At 39.5% G+C, this 26,321-nt stretch overlaps 1 protein-coding gene across 26 annotated transcripts in view; it reads left to right on the top strand.

Moving 5' to 3' along the window:
* EPB41L3 (erythrocyte membrane protein band 4.1 like 3) overlaps window positions 1–25,188 on the top strand; it is a 231,883-nt gene extending 206,695 nt beyond the window's left edge. For 5 of the 26 annotated variants that reach the window (XM_074987386.1, XM_074987391.1, XM_074987384.1 and 2 more), the window contains exons 13-26: window positions 3,903–3,956; window positions 6,360–6,395; window positions 6,551–6,616; window positions 7,047–7,238; window positions 12,101–12,175; window positions 12,577–12,678; window positions 13,446–14,177; window positions 14,691–14,810; window positions 15,295–15,684; window positions 20,035–20,169; window positions 21,807–21,905; window positions 23,141–23,221; window positions 23,479–23,596; window positions 24,975–25,188. In XM_074987386.1, the coding sequence (XP_074843487.1) occupies window positions 3,903–3,956; window positions 6,360–6,395; window positions 6,551–6,616; window positions 7,047–7,238; window positions 12,101–12,175; window positions 12,577–12,678; window positions 13,446–14,177; window positions 14,691–14,810; window positions 15,295–15,684; window positions 20,035–20,169; window positions 21,807–21,905; window positions 23,141–23,221; window positions 23,479–23,589 (2,193 nt within the window). In that variant the 3' untranslated portion in view covers window positions 23,590–23,596; window positions 24,975–25,188. The remainder of the gene's footprint in view (window positions 1–3,902; window positions 3,957–6,359; window positions 6,396–6,550; window positions 6,617–7,046; window positions 7,239–12,100; window positions 12,176–12,576; window positions 12,679–13,445; window positions 14,178–14,690; window positions 14,811–15,294; window positions 15,685–20,034; window positions 20,170–21,806; window positions 21,906–23,140; window positions 23,222–23,478; window positions 23,597–24,974) is intronic. The other 21 variants (XM_074987388.1, XM_074987409.1, XM_074987407.1 and 18 more) reach the window with 17 other exon arrangements.
* The last annotated feature ends 1,133 nt before the right edge of the window (window positions 25,189–26,321 follow it).

The raw sequence follows: 26,321 nt of genomic DNA, 5'->3' as shown, positions 1-26,321 counted from the left end.
GATGAATCACATTTACAATATGCCAGAAGTCAACCCTAAAGAAAGATATCTGAACTCTGTCTCTTCCAATCAGGTTTCTTCTTCCAGTCAGTACTATTTTTCTGTTTTCAGTACTAAAGCGAGTAAAGTAGCTGTTTAAATCAGGAGTAATTAAGTACAATTGCATGCATAGTTACATATCAAACGGTTAATAATTGGCTCTATCCCAGATATTGAAAGTCTTCAAACACCATTTTGAAACTGGCCTTTAATTTTGCAACAGGCCAAGCAAAGTCTCCAGTTCCTAATATTCCAAACTTTTAATGTCAAAATCCAGATCTGGTGTTTATGGCTGTCTGTGCTGTAGATTCAGATAGTATCCCATTCAGCTGGCCACTGAAAATTTGCATTGGTACCAGTTTTTCAGTTGTAGCAGCAGCATTGCTGCTCCTAGTTACCACTTGCTGATTTAAATTAGCACTACCAGAATTACTGGTTTCTGTCTGTGAAGTGGATGACTTTTGTAACAAAATGTAGCTAAAGCAATTTGCCTGGCAACGAGAGTCTGTAGTGTTGGTGAGAAATTTGGAAGTAATTACATGGCTGAAGAAGAAAGCGAATCTACTTGATTGTACCACAGGCACAAAATAATTGGTACCTGATTTACTCCTGACCCTTTCTATGATGACAGGGGAAAAGCAAGGGGCCAGATTTTTAGAGTCGTCAGATGTAGAATTACATGACTGTTTTGTACAAACTGTACTGTCTTTGCAGCTACAGATCAGGTTATTTCATATTTAAATTACCATTAGGGATTTCTACATGCAGTTATTGGTCTGATTTGCATTGTATGCACATTCTGTTTACCTAAAGATTTTTTTTAAATATGCGCCAAGATTTTCAGCCATATTTGGCTATAGGAGTGTCATTCCCATTTATCAAGTGCCCATGTTGTATCTGTTTGCACCACAATATTTTCTTCAGCTATTCTTGGTTTTAGTGTTTAAGAAAAAACAAAACAAAACAAAAAAAAACTGCAGATGAGAAGGAAAGGTACCCGAGATCCATTTTACAGTCTCATTTTGTGTCTTCACTTTGAGGTAGCATTACATTTCAACATAATATAGCTCTGCTCTTAAGATGATTATAATAGTAAAAACATCATATCGTGTTGCCAGTTACAGCAGTATAGTGGATAGCCAAAAATAACATCAGTAAAGTAGTATTTATATAATCCATTTGCCAAATCTTTCAGAAATGATCACCGCTTCTGTGATCACACTTAGCGGTCAAAGCAAATATCATCATCGTGTATAAACTACAGTTTGCAATTTAGTCCTTTTGTGACAGTGGTTCCCCCAGAATCAGTACTTGTATGGCAAATTACACAGACTTGTGCCTAATCCAGGGTGTATTTCTTGTTCAGATTATTGCATGAAAGTTAATATGTTTTAAAGTTGGGCATGTCTGCATTACATCGGCAAAACAAATCACAGCAGTTAGTGTCACAAACTAGAGGACAAGCAATGGAAGCTTATCAGAATGCAGCTTTTTTCTTTCATATCCCCTAGCCTGCCAATTAGTGCCAGCAGCAGCATATTGTTCAGAGTACTACAGTTGGTTCATAGTTTTAACCAGCCATTCTTTTAACTTTCTCCTCCTAGTGAAATCTGCCTTGCTGAGCCTCTTAAACCTCCATTTCATTGCTTTTTAATGACTTCTAATTTTTATTGGACAAGTTGTTCAGTAGTGTCTACTTTTACCCTCTTGATGTAGATTTGTTTATTAGTGGATTTGTCCTTCATAGTTATATATTGGGTTCTATATTTCATTTAGAATTTCAGATTTGTTAGGGAAGCAGTAGCCATCTCTCTGTATAAATGTGTATTTTTAGTTAATAATAACGTACCCAGTGAGGTGCATGGCATATTTAAAAGCTGCGGTAACTATTCTGCCCCTACAGACCTTATTCTGCTCAAACGTCTTTTGACCGCCTTGTATCCTGAGACGTGGATCAGTGTCTCCTACTGAAGTCAGTCCGAGTCTCCCAAGGCAGAATTTGTCCCTTTATATTTCATTAGCTGCATGGTTCATGCCTTAGTCATTAAAATTCTTCACAGCCTTCTTTCTGAAGCCTAATTTGTGTAATAGCAGTAGTAATCTGTGCCAAAGTCCAGCATTACAGTGCATTGGCCTCTGCATATTTTTTGTTTGTTTTTAAAAAAATATCTGAACACATCTGTTCAGACAATTTAAAGTTAAAGGAGTGAATTGGATTTTAATTAGGTTGTTCTAATGCAAAAAACAATTTTGCTTATGACGTAATAAGTTCTGATGTTTTAGTTAGTGTAAAAAATGAATCACTATTACTAGCAAAGTAGCTATTTCTACAGAAACTTTTGGTAATATTTGTTCGTGATCAGTGCATTTTGATTTATGAATTATTTTGGCACTAAGCTTTCATACAAAAAAGTAACCTGTCCAGTCAAATCCACTTACTGGAAAACTATATATACATGTTATGTATGTACCCAGTAGACCAAAATGACTTCATCAGTTCTGACTAGCATACAAATAATGCACGTGCTGTACCCTTGATTCAAAAGCAAGAGTGATAGCCAAAGGCAATGAAAGAAGTTTCAGAAGTGTCTTTAATGTAACGTTAAAATTGTCACACACTGACAGAAAATTCGAAGTCAAGAGTTACCCTCCATCTGTCCCTTGGACTATGGGGCCTTTTTTCTCCTTTCTCATGTTGATGTGACTTAAGGCTGAAGAGCATTGTCTTAACTATACATTACATGACATTTATTGCTTTCTATATAATGATACGACCATTTATGATCCTTGGTCAGTTGAAGAACTCATTAATTTTAGTGCCAATTCTGCATGCAGATCAAGGGCAGGTGTCTTAATGGTTTTTAATAACATTCAAGTTTTGCTTTCAAATACAATATTTTGATGATTTGCAAGTCTGTTAACCATTTTAATTGCCACCTTATGAGGAGTTCCCTAAATTTTACTCTGTTAAATTACTGACACTCATATTTTCTATTCCAAGATGCATTTGATGATGGTGTTCTACTTGTGCAACATGAAAAGTAGGGGTACATTAGGCTGCATAATGCTGTGCTTTGTTTCATTTTTACCACTTGTACTTGGTTGGTTTTGTTTTTGTTTTGTCAATATTTTATACAGAACAAAGTGTTGAAAATTTTATTTTTTTTTTAAAATGGTAAGTTTTTTGTTTTTCCCATTTTAATAGCAGAAACAATATTGCCTGGTCTACCTTCACACTAACAGGTGGGGATTGAGCTACGCAAATGACATAGGTAGACAGTAGATGACTGTGTAGCTAGTTACTTGAACTCCTAATGTTTCAGTGTGGGGACAGTACTAAAATCTGTACAGATGAGGGGCTGAAAGTCAGGTGACTGTTAAAGTACCTTTTTTTTTTTTTATTTTTAAAAATCAAATGACCATCTTTCCCCCTACAAAATCAGACACCACAGTAACTATATATACCAGCATAACCAATTGTATTTATTTTTACCTTGTAGGGGAAAAGTTTGTTAATTTATGTATATATATATATATATTTTACAAGGTTTTAGTAAGAGGAAAAACCTGTGATTCAAATAACATTTTTCAGGTAATGTTTTGTTCAGGTAATAAAGCTGTTACAATAAAGACATATACCATGTACAGTAAGCCTTGAATCTTCCTCTGAGTCTGTTCTGTTTATTTAAACTAGCATTTTTGTGTTTTCTTTAAATTATATGTGGTTTAAAAAGCTATGCAGGTGCAGTGCACAGGGATGTAGGCTTAGCAATTCAAGCTGTGACCTGCATTTACTGACAAGATGGGTTTATTCTTTATTCCTGCTTACCTCTTGGAACCTGGTTACTTATGTAACAAAACAGACTGACAGCGAACAGACGGATACTGCAGCTGATGGTGAAACCACTGCCACGGAGGTTCGTACAGTCACCAGCCTATAGTTTACCAGAGGGTACAGCATGTGGCGTCACTTCTTTCAGATCCTGTATGTTAGCACTATTTTGTTCCTCTGCTGCTGCATTTTAGACACCCTTGTGCGCGTGTGTGCATTTAAGAGTTTATTTCATGCCTTAAATTTCAAACACCCATTCTGGATTGATTTTGTTTTGGGCTTTTTGTTCAGAAATTCTGCTAAACTAGTGCACATTGTGTAGTTACAACGAAGGGTCCTGTGGCACCGTATAGACTAACAGAAAAGTTTAGAGCATGAGCTTTCGTGAGTTAGAGCTCATGCTCTAAACTTTTCTGTTAGTCTAGAGCATCTGAAGCAGTGAGTTAACTCACGAAAGCTCATGCTCTAAACTTTTCTGTTAGTCTATAAGGTGCCACAGGACCCTTCGTTGCTGCTAGAGATCCATACTAACACGGCTACCCCTCTGATAATTGTGTAGTTAGGAGATGCTAACAGAGTAACCTGAAAGAATAATGCTTCCCTGGGCTGCAATGCTACTGAGCCTATATCATCTAATTTTTAAGAAGAACAAGTTATGGTGAATTAAATGTATAAAAAGGAGGAATAGAAAGACAATGAAAAGTTTCTGCTGGGAGAATTTTTCTCCTCCTGGTATGTGCTCAAGTTTGGTCAGTCAGACCTGAGACTGTTCCCTGAATACTATTTAATAAGTAACATTTATAATAAATGTGTTGTCACATATATGGTTTTCAAACACTGAAAATAAAGAGCATAGGCATCTTCTTCAGATAAACCAAAGCCTTAAAATATACACAAGGTAGTACGTATACTGAATATGCAAAACTCAGCCCTGGTACAACTCCAGTGAAGAGTGTAACTTCTGTGGGGTTAATGGAGTTTCAGTTGCATACACCAGGGCCGAGTATGATCCAACATGAGTTAAAGTTGTATAGTGTGCATACATTATTAACGTTTTTCAAAATGATCCAATCACTATTTTAAATTATCATCTTTAAAATTACCATCAGAGAAATATTCTGTATGTAGCATATCAATGCCAATAAGATCTCATCTGTAAGGACAATATATAAGGATTGGGTGATAAAGTTAATGTATAGAATTTGCAGTTATTTGAACAGTCAAGAGAAATTTTAAAAACATTAACAAGAAAATAATGGCCCAAAATCAGCAGAACCCATGATGGAACTGCAACATTATGAATGTTGGAGATGAGTGGGGAAAAACAGAATTAAGTTTAGTAAGTGTTTCCAAACTGCAATTTTATTTTTAACCATGCAAAAAATATATGTTTAAAAAAACTATGCTAAATTCTCACAGGTAGAGATTCTGGAACCCTGAATTTTTGCATTCCCAGCTTGAGGCGTCTTGTTAAGGACATAATTTTCAGAAAGTGTTGGGCAGCTAACGAGGGTCTGATTTTTTTCGGGTGTTTCAGTTTGGGCCTCACAGACTAAGACAGGTGACTGTACTGTTCCAGAATGCAGTTCCTGTGAGTGGATCGCAAGACAATATATACATATTATAGATAAAATGCGTAGATAAAAACACTCAGACAGAGAATGAATAAAATCAGTGAAATAACATTTTGTGGAATTAGATGATGCTACAGTCTTTTTAGGCAGCATTGAGCACTGTTCCCAGTTTTTAGAAGACTGTTTACGGCAGTATAACTTTTAAACTCTTGGGTCACATCTCCACAGTCAGCCTTTGTCAACAGCAAAACCTCAGCAGTACCTCTGTCGACAGTTAGCATCTACGTACACAAGCAGATCAAAAGAGCAAGCAGCTCTGTCGACAAGAGCAACCAGACTGCCCTGCCCTCTCTTGACAGAATGGCAGACCAGAAGCTCTGCAGACAGGGCTGCTCAGCGACTCAGAAGCCCCCTCTGTCAACAGAAATGTCTACACGGGCACTCTGTTGATTAAAATACTGTCGACAGACATTATACCTGATTAGGAACCAGGATAGCTGATTGAACAGCTGATTTTTCTCGACAAAGGCCCAGTTTTGTTGACAGAAGCTGCCTGTGTAGATGCAGCATTGGTGTCATGCAGATCTGAAGCTTTTACTGTTAGGAACGAAGTTTAATACACCGTTACATCTCAGTAGGAAAATCTGAATGCAAGCTCATAAATGGAGCGTCTGTGAATATTTGAGAATACAGACATAAGACAAGTGAAGATTTCAAGCTTAAAAGAAGGCTCTTGTTTTAGATCTGAGAACTATGCAAGGTTAAGCTGATAAATGTGCCTACTCATTTGTCCAACACTCTCAATAGAGGGAACTTGTGATATTAGCATTATAAAATGCACATGTCAGCTTTAGGCATTTTTTGGTGATTTGCGTTGGTCAGGTTTTGTTTTTAAATCTTTCCTATGCTGGCAGTCGGATCAAGAGGAGGAGGGAGATCTCAAGGCACAGGTACGGAGCAGAAGGCCATACGTGTCACTGAATTGTGTGTGTTCATATTTGTCAGCATGCCACTTGCCAAATCTCTGAGTCATGCATTAGAACAGCATTTTGTATCCTTTGAATATTGTGTCCCTTACCTTTCCCTTTCTTTTCACTTCTTTCAGAATAGTCTGATTAAGCGAATAAAGGGTGAAAATGTGTATGTCAAACATAGTAATCTTATGTTAGAGGTTGGTATTGGTATATACCAGTGCATGTACTGTACCTGTGTGTTAGTTTCAGTGGTAAACCTGTGAATCTGCACTATGATGCATGAACTGTGTACTCCCACCTGCTAATAAATGCATTTTTCCTTAGATTATGATGGCTATCTCTGCCTTGTTACATAAATGTGTGTGTGTTCAAATCTCTTAATCAGGTATAATTTACAGTGTAGATGGGTAATCTTAGGAGTATTTTTGTTGTTCACATGAACTAGATTTTCTGTGCAGTTACCCTTCAAAATATCACATTTTTGTAAGTGTTGTGTTAGTGCCATGATCCCTGAACCCCTAAAATGCTTATTACTTTTTTCACTAACCAATTTATATGTTTTGATTTTTTCCATTTTGACAGATGAGGTGACTGTTAAATGTGCCCTTGTTTTTGTATATTATGCAGGAGCTAGACAAAAATCAAGAAGATCTGATGAAACATCAAACCAATATAAGCGAGCTGAAACGTACCTTCTTGGAAACCTCCACGGACACCACAGTTTCTAACGAATGGGAGAAGAGACTTTCCACATCTCCAGTTCGGCTTGCCATGAGACAGGAGGAAGCTCCTATGATTGAACCGCTTGTGCCTGAAGAGGTCAGTGCTCACCTCTTCATCAAACTGATAGAATCATGGAAATGTAGGGCTAGCAGGGTTCTTGAGAATACAGCTCTGTCGGCTGGGGCAGGCCCACATAAACTAACCGTGTTGGATAGGTGTTGGCCAAACCTGTTCGAGATTCCACAATCGTTGGAGATTTTCTTTTCCAGTCTCCCTGAGAAACCAGTTCCAGGGCTTAACTACCATATAGATTAGAAATTTTTTCCTAATACCTAATCTAAATCGCCCTTGGTGCAGACAGAGTCCATTACTTTGTATCCTGACTTCAGTGGACATGGAGAAAAATTTATCATGGTCCACTTTGTAACATATTTGAAGACTATCATCAGGTTCCGCTCTCCCTCAGTCATCTTCTCAAAACACCCCTCTGCATTCCCAGATTTTTTAATCTTTTCTTATAGGTCAGGTTTTCTAAATGTTTTTGTTGCCTTCCTCGTGAATATTTCCAGTGTGTCAACATCTTTCCTAAAGTTGTGGTATCCTGAGTTGGACGCAGGACTCCAGCTGAGATCTCAACAAGTAGCGAGTAGATCTCCTTTATCTTGAATACAACACTTCAGTTTGTACACCAGCCACCAGTCTCTTTGGGGGGGCCCATTTTTTCCTAAATGGTCCCCGTCAGTTCATCTACAATTAGACCAGTTCATTAACTGTTGACTTAAATTGAGTCTGCTCACCCTTAAACTCCAGAGCTTATAGTCGTCTTTTGTTTCTGAGAGACAGGTTGGCATGGAGCAGTCGCTTCTCTGCTACCTGTCCTTTCTGCCCCCTTTTCTTCTCTGCTCTCTGTTGTTTATATCTGGGCTTCTTTGCTTTAATGGCCTCGTCTGTGGGTGTATGTCTCCACAGCTGGTCATTCTAGCAGCTGTGTTGGTGTGTGGTCAGTCTGATTGCCTGTAAACAGGGAAGGCTCTCCTCTTCCTTCTGCCTTTGCTCAGTATGGAGTTGTAAACCCTGTTCCATAACCCCACAACGATACACGCCTTTTTTCTCAACTGCATTACGAAGGTGACTCATAATCAACTTGTGCTGCATTGTAACCCCCCCGCCCCCAGATCCTTTTCAGCGGTACTACCACCTCACCAGTTATTCACATTTTTCCTTGTGAAGTGAAGTAACTTGCACTTATCTCAGGTCCTTCAGCAGGGGATTGAGAGTGTGTGGGGCGCATGACTCAGGGCAGAGATTTGGAGATGTGTGGGGCTCCAGATTGGGAAAGTGGTGGGGTGGGTGAAGGAGTCAGAGCAGGAGGGGGTAACCAGAAGTAAAGTACTAGTGCACTGTGTGGTCAGGAGATGCTTACAGAAGAAATAAATTGTATGGGTTTATAATATTGATAGAAATGGTGGTGTAACATAAACACAACCTAAGAGACTAGGCTGCCTTATCATTCCTCAGAGTTCAGAAAGAACAGGGAATATGGAGCCTTCCACTAGTTTGAATCTAGTCCGAATCATTAGGGACGTAATGTTTTTAACTGTGGCCTTCAAAAACCTGAGGGGGGAGAGAGAGACTCTCACACAGAACAAATCCTGAATTCCAAATATCAAAAGGAACTGCTTGTGTAGCTCAAGGCAGTACAATCTGCGATTGTGTATTATTTCAGACTAATAAGAAAGCTTAAGGCAGTAGAAATCAGAAAGGGGTGACCCTAAGGTCTTTCAGCTTGCATCCAGTGCATGCAGTGATGCTATGGTGATCGGTACACTACAGATGTCTAAGGAAGAATCTCCAAAAATGCAGCTGCACAGTAGGAATCCATTTCCCATAGGGTAAAAGGTGTGGTTCATGAACACAGTAGTTAAGCTCTGGTTCAGGACATTTAGAGCACAATGTATAGCTCTAAACATTTGAAGGACCCAATTGATGTCAGTGGGGTTTTAAGGTGTTAAGTCTATTGTTGATAAACTCTAGACTTTAAAGTCAATTGTAGATATTCACTTCCAGCTATGGCAATTGTGTGTCTGGAATCAACTTATCTACAATTGACTTAGCTGGCCATCCTCACAGTCGACCTCCCTTACTCCTTGCAAGATTGAGATAGTTTGCTTTTGCACATCCCCACTCGACACACAAAATCAAACCCAGAAGATCAGCCCTGACCAGGTAGATCTTCTGGAGAGTGAGGATACCTGGGGCTTTACAAAGTAAATTGTGTAGGGTTCTGCAGAAAGTAGTAACACCTTTTTCTAACCGTGTGGTACAATAACCTACCTTTCACTTCCTAAATTAACTCTTTTCCCAAAGAGCAATCACACTTTTTTAAAAATAAGATTAAATTTAATCTGTAAGAAGTTAACTAAGCAACACCAAATTCATTACATCTGAGTGTCTATTCTATAAAACATAATTGCTTTGTTGATGATTTACATGACTATGAAAGCACTTGGTGTCCCCTTGTATTGAAAAAAAATCCCCAGAATTTTCACTTGGAATAGCAGCTAATGTCGCCTTCATGAATGGAGTGATATCTTTGGAGTCTGTTACACTGATACCTCAGTGGTAGCTGCAGTTGGCTGGAATGCTCTTGCAGTCCTGAAGGAATGAATCCCTGTGAGCAGATGACAAAGCATTCATGATGCACACTGTAAGCAGTTTGGCAGCCCTTTGAGATAAAGTGCAAGACTCCTTTGTTTACCCTGGCTTTTTAAGATCAGTGGTCAGGAAGGGATTTATTACTATTACTGTCTGAGGAAGAGGTGGTTATTGAAATGGATTTTTTCTTAATATCAATGGGTCAGAATAATTTAGATTCTCATTTTGGTAAGTGTGCCCAAACATGACAGCAAGAGGGATGACAAAAATGTATAAGTAATGTAAAATCTTTTCTGTTAATCTCTAAGGTGCCACAGGACCCTTCGTTGCTGCTACAGATCCAGACTAACACGGCTACCCCTCTGATACGTAAAATCCTTGTTTACTTTGTTTTGCATGTACCGTTTATCTGAGACGCTAGACGCCTTAACAAAATTATTCAAAGCTCAAGCCATATATAAAATCAAAAACCAACTAGAGCAAACAAACTCCTCCACATACAAACTGCTCTTTTCTTCCCACCAACCACCTAAGCCCTCACATATCTCTACATACCCCCAATTTCGCCAATCTTATGCACCTCAGTGCACCTAAGAGATGAGAGTTAGCAAAATGCCCTAAGTTTTCTTCTGGACCAATGGTGGATAGGGAAATTCCAAAGGTGAAGGGTCCCCACTAACTATGACATGACTACCTCTCTGTGACTGTGACATCTCAGCATACTGTCTGTTTTATAAACCAAAGAGATGCCTGCTCAGATATTGCCCAAAGAGGTGGGCAGGTGTCAGGCAGGTTCCAAGCAATTTATAGGTCAAAATCAATACCTCAGATTCCACTTGGAAACCCATAGCCAGTCCAAAAACTGGAGGATAAGGCACAAGTGCACCTAAATTAATAAAGGTCTGGGAGGATTTAGATGTTGTGACAATTGTCTTGTGACAATACTCTTTCCTGAGGTAGCTCTGTTATTGTTTGTCAGTCAGATTACAGGACTCTTATTCACCTAGGGTAGAATCTTTCACTACAGATAGCACCGCTGATGTTAACAGGGCTTTTCAGCAGTAGTAAGGGTCATAATCTATCCCATAATAAGGATGGATCATAATTTAGCCCACAATAAGATTTATTCAGGATACCATTTCCAGCTGTTGCTCTTTCTGTCTTTCCCAAATCAGTCCTTGAATTATTGTTAACTTAAAATTGTTCTAGTCCCTATTAGTCTGACCTATTTGGTAAGATCTGACACAGGAAACTGGAAGATACCAATTTTTAGGATCACCTAATGATATTTGTGATCTATATTGTAATTTAATCAGAATAGCTCCGTTTACTTTGAGCAAGCACCACTGATTTCTCTGTTTCATCAAGTGATAGAATTATGTGATTTTTGCATGTACTAGAAATACATTGTGTTGAAATAAACTGAATAGTTCCTCTCAAAATGGATATGCAAATATAAGCTTTTCAGTAACATCCAATTACACTTGTGTTTATAAATAGTTAAATCAGTTCAAACAGGTACATGTTCCACTTCAGAATGATGTAATACATTTTAAAGTAACACGTAAAATTACTATAAGGAGATTAGAGTTGAGGATTAAAAAAAGAAAAATCCATATGTCTTTTCAGTTGGGCTACTTTGTGCATTTGATAGCAGTTTGGCGATAATCATTTTCACAGTTTCTCCTGCATAGTCATTTCGTTAGTTTCATACAACAAGACAGAAATACTAACATTTTTAAACAGTAGAAAAAAGTGAGAGCTTTTTGGCAGTGAGCTTCGACGAGCAGTTGCTCATAACAAGGCTTCCTGTGATAACCAGTTTTCGGTTACTACTGACCTGAGAGAAAGCTATTGTCTTAGAGATGAAAAACTGCAGAAGATTCCATTATTAGTCAATCACCTGAGCTGTTTTTCCCTGAATCTCAGTGAGTTACCTTTCTATGAATAGTTTGTAAATGTTCCTGATTTTGTGCATGGCCATTTATTTTCTACAGCCATTCCTATTTAATTCTCTTTGCTAGTTTCTCAAATGAAATAGCGTGGCAATCAATGATTTGCTTGTACATTAGAAATGTTTGACATATAAGTAAGTTTACATTTAGTATGGAATAATAATGCTTTTCAAGTATCAGAGGGGTAGCCGTATTAGTCTATATACATAAAACCAACAAGAAGTCCTATGGCACCTTACAGACTTCTGACGAAGTGGGTCTTTGCCCACAAAACTTATGCTCCAAAAATCTGTGTGTAATGCGTTTCATTTGTCAAAACTGTCTTCTCCATGACTTTCTATTCTTCAGACCAAAGAAGAAAAAGAAAAATCTGAAAAACTTATATTTTTGCAGAAGGGAAGTACTACATTCCTTGAGTCCCAGGTAAGAATAGAACATGTGTTCTTAAAATGCAAACAGACTGGCACAAAGTTATCTTTTTATTATCGCTTTTTCTTTTTAAAGCCATTACATTTTGTAGAAAAGCTCCAGAAGTCAATATATTATTGTGAGCAGAATACAGGGGAAGGAGAATGAGTACCGTACAAGGATTTTGTCTGACTACTGGAGATTTATTTTCCTGTGGTTAATAGCCCTTAATGAAGGGATTTTATGTAGGGAGGGTTCTCTAATTGTGCATGCATTTGCAGGGTATAAATGTCTCCCTGAAAACATGGTGAATGAGGCACTGTTGTCATTAGAATGACTTCCCTTAATGGTGTCAGGTGAATTCAGATTATTTTAAGTAACAATGAAGTTTGAATTCTTACTGGTTTTTCTATTAGCCAAGGGAGATAGAGAAGAAGCTGCAGGAAGGAGAATCTGCTGGCACTGTTGTTACTTCTCATCAAATCATTTTCCAGAAAAGTGTCCCATCATCCATTGAGGTTATTTTTGATTTTTTTGATTTAAACCACTGCATTGGCTTAGTTGAATAAATTAGACCATTGTACGGATGCATAGTTGGACACTGTGTGCATTTAAACTGAAGCACATAGTGCACTTATATGTGTGTATCACCACACCGCATTTGTATATTTTGCACTATGTTCAAGCAAAATCCAGAATACTCCAGGTATTCAACGTATCAGATAGCTAAGTTTAAATAATGCAAAGGGAGTGTCATTTATGCCTGTAAAAGCAAAGAAACTCACTTAAAACTATGGTATAAACAAACGGGCACTGTTCTGAGACGTTAAAATACATTCACAAAAAATATTTGCATGGGGATAACTGAATGGGCCAATTTATCCTATTTTTGTAACTTAAACTTTGTGTTAAAGAAATATGGTATTGTTATGGTGCATGCACTCAGAGCCAGGATTACTCACAAACAGCCAGTCAGATGCGTGTTTATTTTTTAAAATGCTACTCAGCAGTAAATTATCAGAGTAAGACTGCCTAAACTGAATGTCTATGGCCATACTATAGATGGTCTCAAACATGGGGTGAGGGAGTCACAAAAGAAATGCTTAGCAGATTTCATGTTGCAAACAGAGATTCTGTTTATACTGCTAAATGCTGCTATACCTGGTATAATTATTACATTTTCTCAAAACAGCTACTGCAATTTTTTTAAAGTTTTAATATGGTGTTCCTAAAACAGAAATGAACAATTAGATAATCTAATGTAGCTTTTATATTTCAAATATAGGGCACTGAGGATTGGGTTATTGTAGACAAAATACCTACTGAGGTAGTTGATGGTGAATCGAAAAAAATTGTGACATACAAGGTAATGACTGTGAGCAGTAAAACTGTTGACATTCCACCTGAAATATTAAAATCCAGTACCATTGAAATGCAGAGCTTTGAGGACTTGGAAAAGGAAATACTATCTAAAGAGGAGAATAAACAGAAAACGTACACCTTAGGAAAGTCCTATGACACTGTATCCGGGAAAATTGTAACCATGACAAGTAAAGTTAAAGAGGGAGAGAAAACAGTGCAGTCATCACTAGAAGCATTTCAAAAAACGGAGAGGGGAATGCCAGAATCGGTGAAAATCATTCCAGTAGTGGCTGAATATGAAATTCTAGAGTCCATCACCAGTGAGAGAGCCAGGCGGGGATCCGATGCACAGAGCACAAAAAGAAAGCTGTCCGAATCTTTGACACCCATAAAGGAAGCAGAGTCTCAGTTGCATAGTCCAGAAGAGGAAAGTTTGAAGAAAGCACAAAAGATGGACCAGGATTTTCAGTTTCATGGTACACTGGGAAGCTTACAGTTTGGCAGAGCTGAAAAACACCTTGACAGTGAAGCTCTGAAAGCAGGGACATTTGGTCGGAAAGATAAGAGCCTGTCTGAGTGGAGATATTCCAGAGAACAGCCATTTACCATTGCTACTGCTCACTATGTTACTGAATCGTCTGCATCAAAAGTAGTGGTAACAAGTGGCTTTGACTTTGTGCCACAGTTTAAAGATTAAAGCATGACTTCTTTAGGCAATACCCTCGCACCACCCTACCTTTCAATTCTCTTGCTGCTTGGCTTTATGTTGACAATAGCCAACCCAGCTTATTTTTTTTTCTCATGATTTAAGTCAGTACCACAGTCCAAAGCAGGCATATTATGATGCTTTAAACTTTTCAAATTTATTTCAAGATCCATGTTGCTGATATGTAATATTGCTGCTGTGGCTTGCAATGAGGAAAAAAAAGGGTTTGCTTGAACCAGCAAAATCCTAGTGCTAACAAGTATGCTTTTAAATTACTGCTTATAGTCATTACAGATTAGTTCTCATTTATTTTCCCATTCTTTTCCTGGTTTCAACCTGTCCATGTCCTTGCAACCTTATCCCCTTTTCCTGTGTTTCAGCCTAAAGTTTTGTCAATTAACATATCTGTGTCTCTCTCTCTCTCTCTTTTGTGTATGACTCTACATTTCTTTGTCCACTTAGACTAAACAGTCCTCCAGTGAAAAAACCTTGGATGGTTCAGATATCTTCACTTTAATAGAGTCTGCAAGAAAACCAACTGAGTTCATAGGAGAGGTTACTTCTTCACATAGCAGGGCTCAGGTGGCCGTTTGATTCCATCTATGAATTTTATAACTGCACACTGTTGATTTTTATTTCTTTTGTTCTATTTGCACATGTGCGTTTTGATTCATAAATATTTCAGAATTTGCATGGTTTATATTAATGCAAATGCTTGGTGTGCCTTTTACTTCCTCAAGTTATGTCATAACTAGGAACCTCACAAGAAAATTAAGTTATATTCCTGTTTTCTTTTTGCTTTGACATTTTGCAGGATATTTGATTTGCAATTAGAATGCTAGGGTATTGATATAATGAGATGGATAGTATAAAATTACTTTTCCCATTTTTTAAAATTGTGATTCATGCTGCACTTTTGTTATAACTACCTTAAAGTGAAAATTTTAACAACTCGGGAGAAACAAACTTTAATATCATTTGTTACTTATATTTACAGAACATTGGCATTAAGATCTGGGTATAGTTTTATTTTTCACTGCTAACTTTTAGATCCTTTTCCCTACAGAAAACAGAAACAAAGACAGGACAAAAGATAAGCACTAGTGAAATGAAGCAAGAAATTCGGCCACATCAGGATACAGAGAAGAAGGTTGTGCAGGAGACTGTATTGATCGAGGAGAGCTATGTGACGAATGTGCATGCAAGTGGGGATGCTGTTAAATTGGCTGGAGATCAGCTGGATGCTGTGGCACAAGCAGTATCTGCTGCTGCTTCTAGTGTTACGGGAAAGGAGGGTACTGCAGTGACTGAGGGGGCTAAGGAGGAAAAGAGGGAAGAGGCTGGTAAAGCTATAACCAAATGGCAAGAAATTGCTGCTGCTTCTCCGCTGCAAGAGGAGGAGCAGAGTGCAACAGTCCATGTTTCAGATACATTGGAAAGAAAACCTCCTTTTGAGGTAACCAGTTATTAACAATCAGTTATTTCTGCACTGAAGTATAATTGCAGAGATACTCAGGCTGAGGCTCAGGAGTCATGAGTGGCTGTTTAATGAGTCTCATGCAGCTCTTTACAGCACCTGATATTAAAACCCTGATTTAATTGCAAACCTATCAGGTTGCGTTTATGGTATTATTAGCCAATTGTAGAATACTTGGTCAGTTGTTTTTTCTTTGTGAGGGGACATATATACATGCACACATACCTATATACATATATGCATGTGTGTGAATAATAAATAGTGAATTTAGACAACTGGCTCTTTTGGGTAACACTAATTACTAATTTGGCGTTTGAACTGCTGCTGAGGTCTGAGTATTACTAGAGAATATTAGACTAAATTAACTACACTGATGAGGAGTTAAATAAAACATACACAGCTAGTAGATTACAGTATCACATCTTTATATTGGGCAGTTTGTTTCTCCTCTTACTTTCTTCTTGCATGGCGGTTCTGAAGACTCTCGCTGGTTTCCATTATTGACAGCAGGCTGGCCTCAGGGAAAATGGCACCTTGGTCAGACTTGTATTTTGGCACCACTGGTCTCCTGCCCAACCCCTCCTGCATCGCCCCTAGGCACTTCTGCCTCCCCAGGCTCCTCAACCCTCCATCACCTTTGGACCCCGCAGTGTCCTCCCCCATAACTCTAAGCTCCTCTCTGCAGCCTTGCATCCCCAGTTTGACACACTCCTTTCCTTTTGAGCATGGCGTGCCCCCACTGAGCACAACATCCTGGGCAGTTGCCCAGGTCTGTCATCAATAAGGCTGGTTCTGGAACATGTAATACATATTTTACCTAAAAGAGTGAGCATAAGGTTTCAGTGCGCACTGTCTTTAGCAACCTTATCAAGATGTGTAGGTTTCACTTGTCCAAAAGTAACATGAAATTATACTTGTATTTCTCTCAGTTGGAAACAATTTATATTATGATATGTCTACACTACAGAATAAAGTCAAATTTATCAAATTTGAATTTATAACACTTAATTTTATAAAGTCGACATTGTGTCCGCAAAGTTGACTTATTGTGTCCCCACTAATTGCCAACGTTTCAATGTTGCAGCAGTGCTCTGTGGGAACCTATCCTATGGTTACCTGAGCCCCATTGAGTACTGGGTTTTTTTTCTCTCCTGTATTATGGGAAAAAATGCCCACAAGTTGTTGTGAAGGGACCAAAAGGGATTGTGAAGAACTACAAAAAGATCTCAGCAAACTGAGTGATTGGGCAGCAAAATGGCAAATGAAATGTAATGTGGGTAAGTGTAAGGTAATGCACATTGGAAAAAATAACCCAGATTACACGTACAACATGATGGGGTCAAATTTAGCTACAACAGATCAGGAAAGGGATCTTGGAGTTATAGTGGATAGTTCTCTGATGACATCCACGCAGTGTGCAGCAGCAGTTAGTAAAGCAAATAGGATGTTAGGAATTATTAAAAAAGGGATAGATAATAAGACAAAAGATATCATACTTCCCTTATATAAAACTATGGTACACCCACATCTTGAGTACTGCGTGCAGATGTGGTCTCCTCAGCTCAAAAGAGATATATTGGCATTAGAAAAGGGCGACTAAGATGATTAGGGATTTGGAACGGGTCCCATATGGGAAGAGGCTAGAGAGACTGGGACTTTTCAGTCTGGAAAACAGGCGATTGAGGGGCAATATGATAGAGGTATATAAAATCATGAATGGTGTGGAGAAAGTGAATATAGAAAAATTATTTACCTTTTCCCATAATACAAGAACTAGGGGACACCAAATGAAATTGATGGGTAGTAGGTTCAAAACTAATAAAAGGAAATTTTTCTTCACACAGCGCACAGTCAACCTGTGGAACTCCTTGCCGGAGGAGGCTGTGAAGGCCAGGACTCTATTAGGGTTTAAAAAAGAGCTCGATAAATTTTTGCAGGTTAGGTCCATAAATGGCTATTAGCCAGGGGTAAAGTATGGTGCCCTAGCCCTTAGTACAAGGGCAGGAGGTGGATGGCAGGAGATAAACCACTTGATCATTGTCTTCTGTTCTCCTTCTCTGGGGCACCTGGCATTGGCCACTGTCGGCAGATGGGATACGGGGCTGGATGGACCTTTGGTCTGACCCAGTATGGCCATTCTTATGTTCTTATGGGAGTGTGGTGTCATTATCCCACACTTGCATTGCCCTCAGAACAAACGGCCATTTTTCAGAAGTCTCTTTCCCCAGTGAGATACTGAGTCATCTGCATCACAGGCGTTTTAACCAAATGCGCCCTGATAGTACCTACCATCATCTTCCCAGACTGAGTTGCCGTCATTCCCCTCTCTTTGAAGTCAAAGAGCCAATTTTCAGAAGGAAATGAGGAAAAGTGGAGAATCCCAGAGAGCATTGGTGTCCAGTGGTTAGCATCACGCAGAAGAAAAGGAGGAAAGACAGAGTGCCTCGCTTTCCAGGGGTTAGGCTCTCTTCACCCATTGAAAATTAGTGGTCCATGGGCGAAAATACATCTTACAGCAGGGGGCTGCCAGTCCCACTGTTAGGGTGTCTGTTCTCCAATGTCTGTGCCATGCTAACAGGAACCTGAGTGGTCCCCTGGGAGAAGAACACCTTGAGAAATCTGTACCTGGGCGAGAAGGATTGGTAAAGGTGCTCAGGTTACAATCACCCATGAGCATTTCAGGAAACCTGTAATTTTCTTGCGTCCAGTGGGGCTGGGCAGCAAGTCAGGAAGCTATCAACACCACATATTACTTTGTCTGCTCTTCAGGTCTGTGTTTTCCCCATGTGAGATGCAGTACACAGGACAGACACCACAGAGACTGTGAGGCTCCCCTGAAACATATAATTTGGGAAGCCGGGGAGGGGGCAGCCCACAGTGCAGCTTTGGCCAGGGCCAGCCCCACTCACCCCCAAACCTCTGGAGCCAGGGTCTCCAGAGGCTTCTGTTAGCGTGGTGCCGATACCAGACTCTGTCCCCTCCCCACCCCCCTGCCACTGGGAACATCCAGCCCCTGAAAAATCTTTCCTGCCTTTGGAGCCTTCACCGCACACAAGCCAGGACATGCTGCCGTCTGGAGGCATAGTCCACGCTGTGTAGCAGGAACGTGTTTTTTTTTTTTTTTTTTAATTGGGTTGGAGGCTAACCATGTGGTGTGGTTAGGCAGGGGACACACCCCTGACTGCATGGAGCCTGTGGGGAAAGGAGGGTTGCCCCCATACAAATGTGAACCACAGAAAAGTTTCTTGGCCTCTCATACAAACATGACCTCACGGGGTGGGGCTGGTGTGCTGCATAATGCCAGGGGGGCTAGTCGTACTGAGTTGGGGGGCTAGACCCCCAACTGTGTGGCACTTCCACATACAAATGTGAAGCACTGAAAAAAAACCTTGGCCTTTCCTGCTGTATCTTGTGCAGGGAAGAAGCCTTCACCCTGCACAGGGCAGGATGTGTCACCCCACTACTTGATGTGCTGCAGCTTCATCCCAACAACCAAGCTGCCACATTGTGTGGTGGGGTGGGGGCTAGCCCACCAGCCAAACTGAGACCCTGCTTCTACTGATGGCTCAATGCTGGGACTCTTTCACGGCTAGATGTGGTCATCACGCTGATCGTAAAGCAATTACTTCAAAATGCGGGGCTTCTGGCACTCATGGAGAGCATGGGAGGTGAAAGAGGACAGAACATACACTTGTGGGGCATCATGGGTTACATGTGGGACACCATTGGAGGCCAATAAAGTTGATTTAAAGTAACACTGTTTCCACACTGGCATTTATCCAACCTTTTAAATTCTAACTTGGTGTTATGTCGAGTCACATGGTTGGTGTAAGAAAATCAACCTTAGCACCCCCTAAAATCAACCTTATGGTATTTGCAGTGAGAACAGTAACATTGTAAAATTGATCTAACTGCCTTAAAATTGGCTTTATGCTGTAGTGTAAGACATAGTCTTGTTTTGTCTCCATTAGCAGGATAGCTAGACTTTTTTATATGAAGGGGTTAAAAACTTTCATATTGTTTTACTTCTCTCAGAGGTAATTACAAGAAAATCAGTTTGTAATGTCAGTCTGTTGTACTGCAGAAATAAGCAATTGTTTAATATTTATTTCTTTTCTAAAACCAACTTGCATGAAGTACATCTTAGCTTCAGATATAAAATCTGCGTTGGAGTATTGTTACTATATATTCATGTATGGACCATTATAATGACATTCTTCCTTTCTGTAATGCAGAACACTTTTATTTTCAACTCCCTAAGCCAAAAAAAAAATCTCTCTGGGAAATTTAAAAGCTCTAATAAATGTTCCAATTACTTTTCCATTGAAGCAGTCACCAATTGTGAAGACTGAAACCATCAGCTTTGGCAGTGTTTCTCCAGGTGGGGAAAAGCTTGAAATTTCTACCAAGGATGTTCCTATAGTTCATACAGAAACAAAAACCATTACATATGAATCATCACAGGTAAGAAACTGCAAGACGTAGGATTTAATTTACCAATGGCTGGGGAAAAAAAATACCTAAGTGTCATCTGCTTTAAACTATTAAGCTGCATCTACATGGCCCCTCCCTTTTGGAAGGGATGTGCAAATGTGCCCCATTAGAAATGCAAATGAGGCACAGATTTAAATATCTCATGCCCCATTTGCATGGTCCCATGTGATCTGGCTTCCAGAAGCCAAAACAGCTGTGTGGATGGGGTTCCTTTGAAAGGAAGCCCCTCTTTCGAAAGCACCCTTTTTCCTAAATTTTTCCGGAAGAAGGGTGCTTTCAAAAGGAGGGGTTTCATTTTGAAGGAATGCCGTCCACATGGCTACTTTGGCTTCCAGAAGTGGTTCTTCCGGAAGCCAGATCATGTGGGAATATACAAATGAGATGTGAGATATTTAAATCAGCACCTCATTTGCATTTCTGATTGGCAATATTTGCATGCCCCTTCTGAAAGGGAGGGGCTGTGTAGATGCAGTTCTGTGGTACTAAAGAGTAACATTACCCATAGTAAATCTCTTCTCATCAGAAGAACTATATAAATACATAGGCTTATCTGGACATGCACTTATTTTACCAATATACAGACTTCTGTGAACACTGGTTAGACTACAGGATGTTGATATCTATGTTAAACATATGTTCTTAAAAAACTGTATGAGTCACATTGTAATACACTTGAAACTCTTTAGTCTAGCAACCCTGAGAAACGAGGTGTGCCAGATTAAAGATTCTGTCAGGCCGTGGAAGGCGTTTCACGTTCGTAGCATGAAGGCATGAGGGAGAGGGATAAAGTAGGGTGCTTACTTGGTGCCCTACTTCTAGAGGTGCACTTGGCTCTGTGTCCTCCACTGCTCCCAGGGAGTGGTGAGGAAAGGGCTCTGCACCCTGCTGTTCCCCCCAGCTGTGGGGGGAAGAGCAGCAGTACACACTGCCACCTCCTCCTCTCTACCGGGGTGTTCCCAGAATAGGGATGTCCACAGTACAGAGGTTCCAACGTATAAATGAAAGTACTATTGTAAACTTATGAAGTGATGCAAAATTCTGAAGCAGATACATGAGTAATCAAATAACATCTAAGTCACATGGGACAGGATCTGAACTTCCTGGCCATTAAAGAGCCCCCAGATTCTTTTTGTAAAGGTTAGTATATTAATTTTGGTGTTCAGAATAAATTCCAACTCAACCAATTATCTTCTGCCTGAATTCTCCAGGCAATTCTAATTGTATGTAGAATTTTTCACTTTACATCTTAAACTGTCAAGTAATGTTGATGTGTATTGTTAAACAGCTGTTGTGTTCCACTCTGGAAGTGGACACATTTCAGTGGCCATTGGAGAGATCCCTATATATCCTTTGACTGCTTCTCAGGATTGCTGTGAGGCTTCCATGGGTACTATGCACGAAGCTCTTTCAAGGTGGTCAATTGTGACCAAAATGCTGCTGTTTCAGCTCAATGGAGTAGCCTCTCAGCTGCAAAGCAACATCCCAAGAGTAGTTAGTTTGTCATCAGCCACATTCTTTACACAGAAGTCTAGAGTGAGGAAAGCTCAGTCTATATCTTCAGTTTTTCATAAACTTTGGCTTTTTTTTTTCTTTTTTTGGATATTTAGATGGATTCTGGTGCTGACTCAGAGCCAGGGGTATTGATGAGTGCACAAACCATCACATCTGAAACTACGAGTACTACAACTACGACCCATATCACCAAAGTAAGAAAATGAGGAGTTCAGTCCTTGAATGGATGTATTTCCAGAACTTTGACAGGATGGTATAAATCCTTATTTATTTCAGTATTACCTGTGTGAAATCCTGTCTCACTTATATATTTATGTAGTCCCCATGGCAATAGTGCGTGAGCCTGCAAGGAAGGCAGTTTTAGTCCCCATTTTACACACAAGATACAAAGAGATTAGGTGACTTGCCTAAGGTCACAGAAAAAGTTTGTTAGAGCAGGGTATGAAACCCAGGTCTTCCCATTCCCAGGCTAACACTCCAACTCCTGGACTGACTGTCTTCACTAAGCATAGCTTCCATTAACCTCACCAGTAACATCCTGTGGTTGGTCCATACCAACCCACTCAGGCTGTGGGGCTGTTTGAATGCAGTGGCAGCTTCAGATTCAGGACAGGTTTGGGGCCCTAGGGCCTTATGGAATGGGATGTCCCAGGGCTTGGGCTCCAGCCCAAACACAGAAGTCTTCACAGCAATAAAACAGCCCCACAGCCTGAGCCCCACAAGCCAGTGTTGGCAAGCCCAGGCCTGCCATGGGTGTCTAGTTGCTGTGTAGACATATATATTGAGGCCAGGATTAAATCCTCTCTGGGTAAAATTCAGCTCTGGGCAAAGGAGACACAACCAAGCCATGCTCCACTCCCGAGTACTCACAGTAGGCCTTAAGTGGGATCAGAGGCTTTGTGTTTCTCCTGTTGAACCTCTCTAATCCAGCACCCTCGGGACCTGACCAGTGCCAGAAGAGAAAATTTGCTGGATCGCAGAATGTCCGTATTGTGTTTCAGCATTGCTAACAATTTCAGTGCTTAACGGGCTCCTAGAAGACATTTAGGAGTAAATTACAGCTAAATAACAGCACAGAACACTGAGAGCCAGGACTGGTAGCTGGAAACAAACTTTATGGGACCACGGAAAACTTAGCCACACCCATAAGTGGTCATCCAGCTAATTAAAATCGTGCCAGATTACAGATGCTGCCAGACGAGAACATTCTGGATTAGAGAGGTTCAACTGTATATCCATGCTAGTCTTTCTATGACAGCTATGCTGTTGATACCAGCCGTTCTGAAATACTTGAGCCATCTTTTCTGAAAACCCTTGCTGGGTGGACAGTTCCAGCTCAGTTATCGTCAGATTCTGGAACTCTTTTAGTGCTTGAACAAGCAGCATTGCTTTTCAGTTAGTTTGTTTGTTTGTATTTCTTCTCATACAGACTGTGAAAGGAGGCATTTCAGAGACAAGAATTGAAAAACGAATAGTCATCACAGGAGATGCAGATATTGACCATGATCAGGTAAAGTATGCAAGCTACTACTAGCTGCTCTGAAGCAAACACTACCAAAGAGAGAACGTTTAACTTTAAGCTTTAAAATACCATTCTTACTGGCATGCCTTAAATTGGATTAGCTTTTAAATCGGTGATAGTATATTTTAATAGTTTTTCCTCATTTGTAAATTGTCTAATTTCTCATGAAACTCTCCACCTGGCTATTGATCATGCATGTTCCACCTCCTTTTTGTTTTTGCCCTTCTGTGGTTTCCTTGGGCTAGGCGCTGGCTCAGGCAATTAAAGAGGCCAAAGAGCAGCACCCTGACATGTCAGTGACCAAAGTAGTGGTACATAAAGAGACAGAAATCACACCAGAAGATGGGGAGGATTGACCCACAGGTAAGAGGAAAAGATGATCTTTCCTAGTCACTCACTTCACTGGCATGCAGCTGAAGCATTCGTCTTCCATAATTCACCTCTACCTCCTTGTTTCTCTCACTGGCATTTGCATAAAGCACGTGAGCCCAGTATTAATCCTGGATTTTACTTCAGTTGTAAACTATACACATTTAGTTCTCTGTATTTTCTTTGTTGAATAGTGCCAATTAGAGAAATGGAAATTTGCTTGTGTTGGCTCTCTGGATGATACTCATCCATGCTTTGCTGTATTCCTAAAATCTCTAACCCTACTGTCAAAAATTAGTTGTCTGTTTATACGTGTAACTTAAGAACAAAAGCATTTTGTTCTTAAAGGTGCGATTTTAAATTGTTTTAAAAGGTTAGGAGAAATGAAGTTAGCTACTTATGCTATATCACAATTTAGGCTTACTTCAAACTTCTAAGGCTGTGTTATCCAGTTGTTGTAAATCAAATTAATTGTTGTTGATATTTGGATGTCTTCACTTTTTTGTGTTTTGAAAAGACATTTTGTGTTCCAAAGTGGCATTGTTTCTCAGGACGAGATGATAATGCAGCTTTTCTTGTGACTAGCTTTCTTCAGTAAAGGCATGCTGTCCAACTAAGTTTGGCTAACCAGGCATCTTGATAGCACTGTATTTGTATGTGCAGAAACATGTCATGCATACTAACCAGCTCTTAATGACAGCATCATCCGTAGGCTGCTTTGAATGCTGTATGCACTCTCACACGCATAAAAGAGGCTGCTTGTCTAATTTGTCTGAAATGATAGCAGCATCATGCTTGTGAAGCAGTGTGTGTTCCCCATCATTCAGTATAAGTAACATTGTATGATGTACTGCGTCTCTTGACATGCATCTGACAAAGTGGGTCTTTGCCCACAAAAGTTTATGCACCAAGAAATCTGTTAGTCTACAAGTTGCCACAGGACTTCTCATTATCACCTTAGTCTATAAAGTGCCACAGGGCTTCTCATTATCTCCTGAAAGGTTATAACTTTTCTGCTTTGGATGAAGAAATATAAATTCCCGAAAAAAATGTGGTTCAGATCACTACCATTGTTTTGGAAGAGGGAACCAGCCCTTAGAGCACGAATAACAGTTATGGTCTTCTGCCAGTCAGTTTAATGAAAACAATGAAGTGGCCTGATCCAGACCCACTGAAGTCAGTGGGAATCTTTGCATTGCCTCCAGTGGATCAGGCCCAAGGTTGCCCGTTACTTATACTGGAATAACGCAGTTACAAATGTTGTCACCTGAATTATCTAACATGTGCCCCTTTTCAACCTTAATTTGAGAGAAACTCAGTTTTTGTTTTCTTTTGTTTCTTCAGATAATTAACTCATTTCTCTTTCCTGCAGGAATAATTTAGCTTGCATACGAACCCAGTCATGCACACCACTAGGAATACCAGAGCCTATATGGAGTCTCAGTTCTAACCTGAATGACTTGTATCTGTCCATGGAACATTTCAGTACTGAAGAATTGATCTTGACTGCTGATAAAGACACTTACAGAGATATTTCCCGTATCAAACAATCTGAATCAGCATCAGTAAAACAATATTGCATGAAGCAACGATAAATTTACAGAAAAGCAACATTTTTAATTTTCCTTATACAGTATCTAAGTTTTTGGCTATACCTGCACGTTCATAAATAATATAACCCGTGATCTAATGTAACACATACACAGTTCATGCCTTTCACATTTTATTAAATCTAAACATATTAAAATTTGCTAGGTGGCAAATCTTTGTTTATGGATATTGTAAATGAAGATGACCCTAAATTGCTAGAAGCTGTATAGGTACTGTGTATAACGTTTTATCACTTGTTAGATGTGCCAATAACACAGTTTACTTGGGAAGCTATTTGAATCTATCTGATTTTATTACGGTTGCCCAATACACAATGATAAATCTCTAATCTTATCAAAATATTCAAATACTTACAAGATGTGCTTAGTGTACCTGATTTAATATCTTGTGGGGTAGTAGTGATTTCAGGGCATTTACTTGACTTCACATTTTTTGTCAGCCCTGTCCAGAATTAGTCAGAAACTTTCCAGTCACCCTCCACATGTTGAGCCTGTAAATTACATGTATTTACTTTGGAGGAAGTCTGTATTTTCCTTAGTTGATAGTGTTACAAAATTATTACTCTGAAATAATCTTAATGGTTTTTTATTAACTCCCCTTTTGTTCTCAGAGAAAAAAATGTTTCATTTCAAAATCTGGTCAGCATTTACTATCTAGTTCAGAGCCAAGCCTTAAACTGTACAGAACATCCACTGAAAACTCATTAGTATTCCTTTATAATATTCATGGAAGGGAAACAGTCTCCATTACACTTTCAGCTGCATCACAACACATGGTGAATGTATGTTTCTGCATAGTGAAATAAAAGTGGTAAATGCATCCAAAAATTGTATTGTTCTGTGTCTGAAAGAATAGAGTATTTAAATTCAGAATCCAAATAATATCTATATGATATCAAAGGCTTTATTCATCTGCATAGTAGATGTGTCCTGTCTTACAATGAATTACAGTAAGCTGTGCAGACAACTGGAATTTTGCAGGGAAGCCTATGGGGAATAATATGAAAACGTGTACCCCTCTTGAGTGAAATGTTAGCAAAGGAAAAAGAACGTTATGCTTCTTTTCTCTATAGCTGTGTCCTGTTTTTCAGTTAAAGTAAGTGAACATT

This window comes from Carettochelys insculpta, chromosome 2 (genome assembly GCF_033958435.1).
Source record: "Carettochelys insculpta isolate YL-2023 chromosome 2, ASM3395843v1, whole genome shotgun sequence".
Classification (NCBI taxonomy): Eukaryota; Metazoa; Chordata; order Testudines; family Carettochelyidae; genus Carettochelys; species Carettochelys insculpta.
Note: the sequence above shows the minus strand (reverse complement) of the source record. Positions and strands in the feature narration are given on the sequence as shown.